Source organism: Portunus trituberculatus, chromosome 49 (genome assembly GCF_017591435.1).
Source record: "Portunus trituberculatus isolate SZX2019 chromosome 49, ASM1759143v1, whole genome shotgun sequence".
Lineage (NCBI taxonomy): Eukaryota > Metazoa > Arthropoda > Malacostraca > Decapoda > Portunidae > Portunus > Portunus trituberculatus.
In genome coordinates this window covers 5,412,860-5,422,859 of record NC_059303.1, presented here as the reverse complement: position 1 = coordinate 5,422,859, position 10,000 = coordinate 5,412,860, and the positions used below count along the sequence as shown (strand labels likewise).

General features: G+C 42.7%; 2 protein-coding genes across 2 annotated transcripts in view; one reads left to right on the top strand and one right to left on the bottom strand.

Annotated features, from left to right (window-relative positions):
* The window catches only part of LOC123499328, a 49,630-nt gene extending 41,509 nt beyond the window's left edge, over positions 1–8,121 (bottom strand). Inside the window, exon 1 of the mRNA XM_045247204.1 lies at positions 6,899–8,121. Within this exon, the coding sequence (XP_045103139.1) occupies positions 6,899–7,132 (234 nt within the window). The 5' untranslated portion in view covers positions 7,133–8,121. The remainder of the gene's footprint in view (positions 1–6,898) is intronic.
* A 784-nt stretch (positions 8,122–8,905) lies between these two features.
* The window catches only part of LOC123499326 (katanin p60 ATPase-containing subunit A-like 2), a 26,523-nt gene continuing 25,428 nt past the window's right edge, over positions 8,906–10,000 (top strand). The window contains exon 1 of the mRNA XM_045247196.1: positions 8,906–9,130. The gene's annotated coding sequence lies outside the window, so the exon portion shown is untranslated. The remainder of the gene's footprint in view (positions 9,131–10,000) is intronic.

Here is a 10,000-nt window from a genome sequence, read left to right as displayed (position 1 = left end):
ACTTTCTACAGCCACTTTCATTGTTGTTGTGTGGCTTTCCTGTGTCTTCAGTCTTGTATTTTTTCTGACTCTCACTATATAACTTAATCTATAACCAAACCAAACGTAATCTAACCAAGTAAAACCTTTCCCAACCTAAGTCAACCCAAGCTAACCCTAACCTAACCTAGCCTAAGCAAATTACAGGACATATTCTTGAAGTATAAATCCAAAACACAGTACAAGTGAGTGGTATGTGACTCGACTATTGATCATGACTATATAAAGGAAGCATACAACAACCCGTGACCAAAGAAGGCAGTCACGATCCTCTCTGGCTCAATAGACGACTTTCTATCCTCATGTTTGTAGCGTGAGAGTTCGATCCATGCTATTCACTCCTTTGTATACATTTACCTATCACGTGGTGGCCCAATCAATGCCTCAATGCTTCAGAAAATTCTACAAACACATAAAAGCCATATTATCGGTAATGGAGAGTAGGAATAGTACGATTTGTTCACGATCTCTTGTGCTCCGAAACTGTTGACTTTGTAGCGTTACTCACGGTTTCTTTTTGTCAATATCCATCTCTCTTTCTCTGTCTCAAGTGTGTCTGTGTGTCAAATTTCGGATGATGAGGATAATAAAACGTGATGAATGAATTTTTACTTGTATTTACGACTTAGCATTTACTTGGACATGTTTTTTTTCCTCCGTAAGTGATTGTCTGTGTGTCTACTTCTGGATGTCTCAACCAGTGAAACGCAACGAAATAATCTGCTGCCAACATACATTTGAAAGAACAGTTTTACCATATACCTTACTGCGTTTTGAAAAGGAGGAGGAGGAGGAGGAGGAGGAAGCATACAGTCTGTGCGGCGAGACAGATTCCCTCGTGACGTGGTATATTTATGGCTTTTCCAGATTTTTCTCCTTTTTAAGACAGCAGGGCGTGACAGTAAAACCCGCACCTCGCATGATTCCTGGTAAACCTGTGTCACTCTGATGTATCATGGAGGAGGAGGAGGGGGAAAACAATAACAATTACTACTACCACTACTGCTACTATTACTACTACTACTACTACCACTATTACCACTACTACTACTGCTGCTACCGTCACCCTCCTCCCAACCACCACCACCAATAACCAAGAAAAGATACATAAAAGCGCAGGAAGGAAAAAATTACGTAGTGTTGACGGAGGTGGTTATAGTGGTAGTAGTGATGACACAGGATAGAGCTGAATCACCGCAACCCTAAACAACAACAGCGCGGGGAGGAGCAAAGAAACACACCAGGAAGTAATAAGAGCTGAATGGGAGTCAACTGTGAGCGTGAGTGAGGCGTGGTTGTAACATTATTGAGGCGAGTGTAACGAAGCAGAGAGGGGAGAAGGTAAGTGGGGGGAATGGAAGAACAAAGGAGGAGAGATGAAGGAAGAGGGTACAATGGAGGAGAAAAAATAAAGAGACGAGAGAGTAGAAGAGGAAAATGAAGAAGTAGAGAGTAAGTGATAATGAAAAGAGAGGAAATTGAGGAGTAGAGGAAATAGGAGAGAAAACATGAGATGATTAATAGAAAAAAATATTAGAAGAACAATTAAGATACTAAGGAAGAAAAAGGGAATTAACGAGAGAGAGAGAGAGAGAGAGAGAGAGAGAGAGAGAGAGAGAGAGAGAGAGAGAGAGAGAGAGAGAGAGAGAGAGAGAGAGAGAGAGAGAGAGAGAGAGAGAGAGAGAGAGAGAGAGAGAGAGAGAATAAAAGGAAATAAAACCGAAACATTGATACTATAAAGAAAAAAAAATCGCTGAGAACAGAATACAACACAAGAAAAATGTAAAATAGAGGAGATAAAAGAAAACGAACAAAAGATGAAAAAAAAAAACTTCAAATAACCAAGAAAGAGAAAATGTTAAATATAAAAAATAATGAAGAAGGAAAAAAAAACAAAACATAAGAAAGGAGGCAAGAAAACACTGGGAAATAAACATATAAAGAAAGAAAAAAAAATGTTGAATTATGCAAGATATATAAGGAAGAAGACCAGGTGACGGTGAAGAATGAGGATAAGAAATAGTTGAAGAGGAGGAGGAGGAGGAGGAGGAGGAGAAGGAAGAGAAGGAGGAGGAGGAAAATGACGAGATAGAAGAAAGGAGAAAGAAAGAGGAAGAGAAAAAAAGAGGAGAAAAAAGAAAAGAAATAGGAGAAGGACAAGATGAAAGAGGAAAAGCTAAAACAAGAAAGAGAAAAAAAGAAAGAAATTTACCAAGAAATCTGGCGAAACTAAAGGTGGTCTCATGGTGTCTGGCTCGGCAGGAACCAACCACACGGGCCATAAACAAACAGACACGTAGGGGGTCACGGAGGGGCGGGGCTCTCTAGGGCACGCGACAGGTCAACGTGCTCATGAGGTCAACGCGCTGAGGTCAGTGTGCCGGGCCGAGGTTACGTTAGAAGATTATTGTGGAAAACGACTCAGAGATTTATCATTATCTTTTTTCAATGTGTGTGTGTGTGTTTGTGTGTGTATGTGTGTGTGTAAGTCACTGTTTGATCTGCTGCAGTCTCTGACGAGACAGCCAGACGTTACCCTACGGAACGAGCTCAGAGCTCATTGTTTCCGATCTTGGGATAGGTCTGAGACCAGGCACACACCACACACCGGGACAACAATGTCACAACTCCTCGATTTACATCCCGTACCTACTCACTGCTAGGTGAACAGGGCTACACGTGAGGAGACACACCCAAATATCTTATCCTTTGAAGCCAGCGCTCAACCACTGAGCTACCGGGTGTGTGTGTGTGTGTGTGTGTGTGTGTGTGTGTGTGTGTGTGTGTGTGTGTGTGTGTGTGTGTGTGTTATCCAATATTATGTACATACGCGTCTCTTATTTTGTCTCACACACGTCCATCAGTCTTGCAATATTTCACTTCGTCTATTTCTCCCAGAGGACGTTCACCTCTTCGGGTCCGGCGCACACTGTCACCGGCTCGACTCGTGTTTGGATCCTGGCTGAGGTGACACGTGACCTAACCTGATCTGACACGGACTAAACTAGCTGAGATATCTTCCGAACCTGATAAGACGTGGATTCAAATTACGAATAAAGAAAAAAAGATAAGAAGTACGATGAAGCTTAATCTCGGCACAAATAGATGATGGAAAGGTATATAAGATAAATAAAAACAGCTGAAAATAAGAACAAAAACAAATGAATAAAAAGATGCAGCAGATAAGTCACAATAAAGGATAACACAAGAAAAAAAGCGAAACAAGAAAATATACCACTGGAAAATGTCATAAATTTTACATCGAAAAAAAAAGTACAAAAAAAATCATTGCTAAGTAACATTTTTCTTGAGGCACTTAACCTCGGCCTCTTTCTTATCTCTAGTGTACTAAAACTCATAAATTAATGATGAATAACTAAACAGGATAAGTAAAAAAAAAAAAAATGAAAATAGTAATAAAAACAAATGAATAAAAAGATGCACCTGATAAGTCACAATAAAGGATAACACGAGAAAAAAAAAAGCGAAGCAAGAAAACCACTGGAAAATGTCACAAAATTTACACCAAAAAAAAAAAAAAAAAAAAAGTGAAAAAAAAAAAAAATGCTAAGTAACAATTTTCTAGTGTCACCTTCGCTATACCTTTATCTCTCTAACTACACACAAATACAATACAAATAAGAGGCAATATTCAAAGTAATTAAACCCGTCCATCAAACAGTAAACACATTAGAAGATTACAAGAACACATCGTGAAATAAAACATCTCGTGATTGTGTTTACCTTGATATTACAGCATTAGTCACGTCGTTAATCTGAGCTTTTTACAACAGGAAGCTTACGTGACGGTCCCCCTGACTTACAACTGAGTGCTCCGGTTCTGTCCCTTTAGTTTTTATTTACATAGCTTCGTGGGAATCTCGGTCTTTGTTACACGAGTCTGGGAACGAAACTTGTCTTCGGATTTTTTTTTTTCCCATAATATTTTTTTTAAATTCTTGGAAGGAATACAGGAACAGACAAGTCCACGTCCGCTGAGTGACATGACACACACACACACACACACACACACACGAACTTCTCTAATAGGTACCAAATTAGTGAAGGGTGATTTATAGCTGTGTGTGTGTGTGTGTGTGTGTGTGTGTGTGTGTGTGTGTGTGTGTGTGTGTGTGTGTGTGTGTGTGTGTGTGTGTGTGTGTGTCTCATACGTATGTGTACACTTATCGAACACCCCATCAATTATTCCACCAGAAACATTCCTGAAAACAAGCGGGTGTACCTGTGCCTGTGCCTACATACCTGTCCACCTCTGTCCTATGGGTAGGGTGGACCACAAATCTAACCTAGTCTAATCGAAGCTAATCTTCCAGTCTTAAACATCACTAGACTAATAAGCTTTTTCATGTGATGTGGTAATGCTACGCCCTGCCTCCCTAAACCCATAGAGAAAGCCTTTATTTACCTCCTACGTACTTTTCTTGATTACACAATTCACTAGCTTTCTTATGTAAGTGTGAAGAGCTACTACCAGATGGCGGCCATCAGGTACCCACGCCTCCAAAGACTCATGTGGCTCTCTGGGTAGGCTCGTTGGTATTGGCTTTACTGGTTCGTCTCAGTTCGGTTCAGCTTACTCCAGTTTGTTTGTCTCACGTGGCACTTTCCGTGGAGGTCTAAATGGTTCGACACGGCAGCTTGGTTATGGATAAGAAACTGTGTGAAGGCTTCCCATGCTGCTTTGTCTTAATTTTTCATGTCTCCGTTATTATTTATGTATGTGTATGACGATGCATGAATGAGTGTTGTATTTCATGACGAGACAGATCTATTGTGCCTGTATTTAAAGAACCATATTTACACATTCAGCGTCAACTTTCTTTTAAAGTTTCAGAACGAGATCCATTCATTTTAATTTCACTATGAAGTAAGCCAAGCTTGATACTAATCACATTATTTGTCTATAGATACGTTAGTCTACTTCTGGAAACTATGTATCTATCTACGTATCTATCTTTATATTAGTGCTTTTCTGTCGATATGTTTATTCGTTAATTGATTTAGCATCATGCAGTATATAGCTATTCACATTAATAATACAATGAATTGACCGATTGACTGAGCTAACGCGCCACAACAACGAGTCATACGGCGCCATGTTACAGTAGTACAACATTCCCTCAACAAAACACAAGGACTACAACACGATGCCATGTAGAATAAATAAAATAGTTTTAATTATAAGAATCATTTATAAGGTTTTCCAAGGTAATCTTTCATCGTTATCCAACCAGTCATCAGCTGGAACATAACATTCCCTCAAGAACACAGAGGGAATAAATAAGGGGTCTTGTAAGGGGAATTGGTTATAACGGCGGCGTAGCGAGGTTAATGACAGAGTGCCAGTGCCAAGGTCTATTTAGCGGGTTGTCCCGGGTGACGCTCGCTGGCCCGATACGTGGTTCAACTCAAGCCTCCACCCGCCAGCTTTCACGCTTGCCTTCTCCTTGCTGCGTATTGGTGTCCCACGGCAACCAATCACCAGGGAGTACTTGACGTCATCGATCATGTGATTCGCTACTATCAGTGACGTCATCATTCCCACTTACCAATGCTGCACTCCCCTTGGCGATACTCCGGTAGTCTGACCTTCTCTATAGACCAAATTCACAGAAGGAACTGAAAACGTGATGAATTAGTGACAAGTACTCGAGTCACTCTTTGTTCCTCCTTAATTTTCTTCATCGATTCGTGAAATGTCCATGGTAGAATTAGCTGGATCAGATCAGCCACCCACGCTGCTTCAAGGGCGGGGTTACGCTACATTGAATCTTGCTATCCTGTGTTAGGATGGAATAGGTTGAGTCACACCGGATGGTCTATTCTTACGTAACCTAACCTAATCTACCTTATCCTTAACGTTTATAGGGTAGCTGTTTTTCAATTGAACGAGCAGTATTTTAGTATACTGTATTAGTGTTGGTTAGGTCAAGCCACTCTGGGTGATCTAACCTAACCTAACCACCTTACCTAATTCAACTCGTCCTAAATGTTGCTACGGTCGCTAATTTTCACTTACATGAGACATACTTCCTGTTATGATGTGTTAAGACTAATCATGTTGAGCAACACTGGACAATCTAACCTAATTTAACTCACCTAAAGTGATTGTGGTTGCTAATTTTTACCTAAACGACCTATCGTCTATAGCAATAACTTCCACCTGTCACTTTAGATCCTTCACCACCCTCGGAAGTGGAATGGCAGGTAACGTGACGCATCGCACTCAGATATGCCCCTCCCCCCTCCATTCCCATCACACCTTCCCGGAACTGCCCACGCGCTGCCCCCACACCTCCTCACCCCTTCCCTCCTCCTGCTCTCATTCTCTCTTTCTGAGGCAATTCTTCTCAACCGCACTTGTCCCCTTCGTGTATACGTTCGACCAAATGAGCCTTCGCTACTTGTTTGTAAAAAGAAAAAGAAAGTTCTCGCTGTATTGCCATTCCTCGAACTATAACACTATAATTTAATGTTTGATATTGAATTTTTTTCCTTATATTTTTTTTTCTTTCTCATTTATTTATTTATTTTCTAGCGTTGTCCAAAACTATTGCTCCTAATACCCTTACTCTTTACTTTTTATGCCGTATATCCATTCATACAACCAATTCGTTCTTAGTAATCCATGTAAAGAATCCATTAATCATTATCCTATATAAAGCTAGCTGCCAATATCCTTACACTTTGTTTTCTTTTTTCGTGCATCCATTCATGTAACTATTTCGTTCTTAGCAACCCGTGTAAGGAATCCATTATCACCCTATACACAGCCGACATTATCCCTAAAATATTCCTTCCGCCTCTCAAGCCATGTCAAAATGTCGTGTATACTCACCCCTAAGTCGTTGGTTGGAATGTTTTCGAGGGAGGTTGGAATTCCGGAGGGACTCTCTCTGGCTCTTTGTTGATCCTTTTCCTCTGGCGTGTGAGGTACCGAGGAACCCTGGCCGGAGGAGGTCGCCGAGGAGGTCATCCTAACAACCTCCAAACCTTCCAGAGATGACTCGAGTTTTTTCTGTGCATTTGATACGCTGATTTGTTGTAAGTCTTTGCTCTCGCTGCAACCCATGGTGGCGGTGAGGAGGGGAAAGGTGATGGGAAGGTAAAGATGAAACAAGCAGGAACTATGTTGGAGTAGATGTGAAGGAAATAAGGGTGGGATGAGAGAGAGGGATGTGAAGATGACAATGGAGGGAGAAGAGAAGGGATGGAAGGATATCTAGGGCGAGGATCGACAACAGAAGGGACAAGACGATATTGAGGTGACGAAGAATGATGAAAGGATTTTTTTTCCTTCTCAAATTCCCGAGTTCCTTGTTAACAGTACTTGGATGACGGAAGAAGACTGATAGTTGACTTGCACACTGGGAATGTACGTACAGCTCTAGTGTCAGACTTAAGGCGTAGGAGAAATGTTCAGAAACTTGTTAAAGTCGATAAGTGACTAAGAATTAAATTAAAGTCTTCCTGTACATTCAGTCTTTCAATCTTAGCACACAGTTCCACTTTTATGATACACTGTCACTCTAATGTTTTCTTAGTAAAGTACTTGAGTAAAAATGGTAAGTTCAGTCAAGTCTTAGAGTAACTCAGGGAGGCGACGGGGCACACAAGAGCCTCCTCCGTCAGTAACAAAAGGCTCGTTGTATAGTTCACGGTTTCTCTTCCTTGAGGTGAACGTCATGTTTTCTAGCAGACTCCCCAGCTCATTACGGCAAGTTGAGGAGATGTAGGCAACACAATATCAAAAAGCCTTTGAATGCACTCTAAATGCAGTTATGCTTTTCTTGAGGGTGAGATTACGTCAAGATACAGATGCTCTCCTCACTTGCTCCTCGTGGGCTGGCGGCAGGGTGCGGCGCGGCGTTGGAGTCTGCGGCCACCAGTTTCACACCTCAAGAAGCGACTGAGACTGGCCGACACTTGAAGCAACGCGCGGTGTTCATGCCACTGACTGTCCCGTTCTCTTTACTTACTCTTGCACATTCATAGAAAACTAGGCTTGTACCCCTGACTTCTTCAATTCTTATACAATAAATACACCGTTTACTATTTCCAAACCAAATTCAGAATATAAAATCATATGCAAGTCGATACAAATAAGGGCGATTATTACATTAACACACATTGACGGATTTATAAACACACAATTAAAGAAATAAAATAGTAGATGCAGTTAAGTCAACGGAACTGCTGTACACAAAGAAAACGGAGGCTTGTGTGCGGCTCTCCATAGCAACGGGGTAAACAACATGCCGGAGTGTGGTAGCGGAGAGCCCCGTCAATACAGTGTCATGTGTGTTTGCGGACGCCTCCTCATGCCACACTCCACGCCATCTCACGACACACTTAGCCACGCTCTCCAATCCAGCACCACCATCCTCCTCGTCGCTCCCAACAAGGCTTAATGAAATACAAAATGTGCAAGAGTTGTGCTACGTTGCCTTAATATTACGTTGACCTAAGGAGACGTAAAGAGAGAGAGAGAGAGAGAGAGAGAGAGAGAGAGAGAGAGAGAGAGAGAGAGAGAGGAAATCGACAGAGACAGAGTTGCGCTGGGTGGAAATGATACATAATAACTATACTTCCAACACATTCTTAGACATCGTTGCATATAATAAACAACATTTATAGACGAAAATAGACTTGAGGTGGGCGATGAGCAGCCGTCCACAGCAAGGTGTGAGGAAGGGAGACCTTAAGGCCAAGTTACTGAGGGGATCAGTAAGGACTTACGACACTCCAATTACCTAAGGTGTTGTGTGGACCTTGGTCATCTGTTACACATACACACACACACACACACACACACACACACACACACACACACACATACCCCTTAAAAAATCCCTCCAAATTAACCTTTAATACATTTCTCGAACTCGTGGTAATTGAGACAAAGTTTGCAGCAGTTAATTTTTCAGCGTCTGGGGAACCATGAAGGAGTCACAGTGAATGTTTGCATGGCGAGACGCGGCAACCGGCGGTGGAGGAGTTGAGGGGGCGCCGCACCGTCAGTCAGCTGCACGCGTCGCTCGGCACAGGTGGCTTCCTCCGGCGTGCACAGGTGAGTGAGGGAAGAATGAGTGAGGTGGAAGGAGGGATTAATGCGCTTTAGGTGCTTAGTGTCAGGCATTGAAGCTTAGCGATGGGGGTAAGAGGGCGGTCAGGAGATGAAAGATGCGAACAAAGCAAAAGACTAAAGCTGACAGGAGATTTGGCTGTGTGGTCATCTCGGCTCCTTCCAAACCGAGCGTCCTTATGCGAATTCGGCACCAGACAGCTGACTTACTTGCTCCCCAGGCTGCCGGAGCTGACCTGCACTGCTTTGATGACTCGTGACCTGGTTGCTACGGACGCTGTAATTTGAAGAACAAACACACACGCTACCACTTCGAACGTTCCAGTTTCTCCCTCCCAACTTCCCGAATCCTTTCCGTGCGGTCCCTGTGATAAGGTCAAAGTGCAGCGGAGGACAAAGGCACACAACTTTAGGGCGATATTGAAGTGACAGCAAGTGGTAATGCATCTGTGAGCTAGATAGGCAGAGGCGGTAAGGTGTCGGTAGGCAAGACAGCAAAAGAGGATGGTGTCAGGATAGAGAGTTATGATAATAGGAAGACCTTGAGAGGGGGAGGATGATACACGGTCATTACGGTGCTCAAGGCGAGGAACGGAGATAGAAAGATGAACGGTAGTAATTCAAGACTGCAGTGTTAGAGGAAAGAGGAAAGAAGATATTACGGGAAGGGATGGAGGCAGAGAGGAAACGAAGGGTGGGGAGTAGGGAGGGGGAGGAGCGAGGGAGGAGAGGAACAGAGGAAGGGAGGGAGACGCTTCAGTGATTAGTTCCTTAATTTTCACGTGTCACCTGGAACGGGGGAGGGAGATAGGAGAGGGAGGAAGCGAGGAAGGAGGGGATGATATGTGTTAAAAA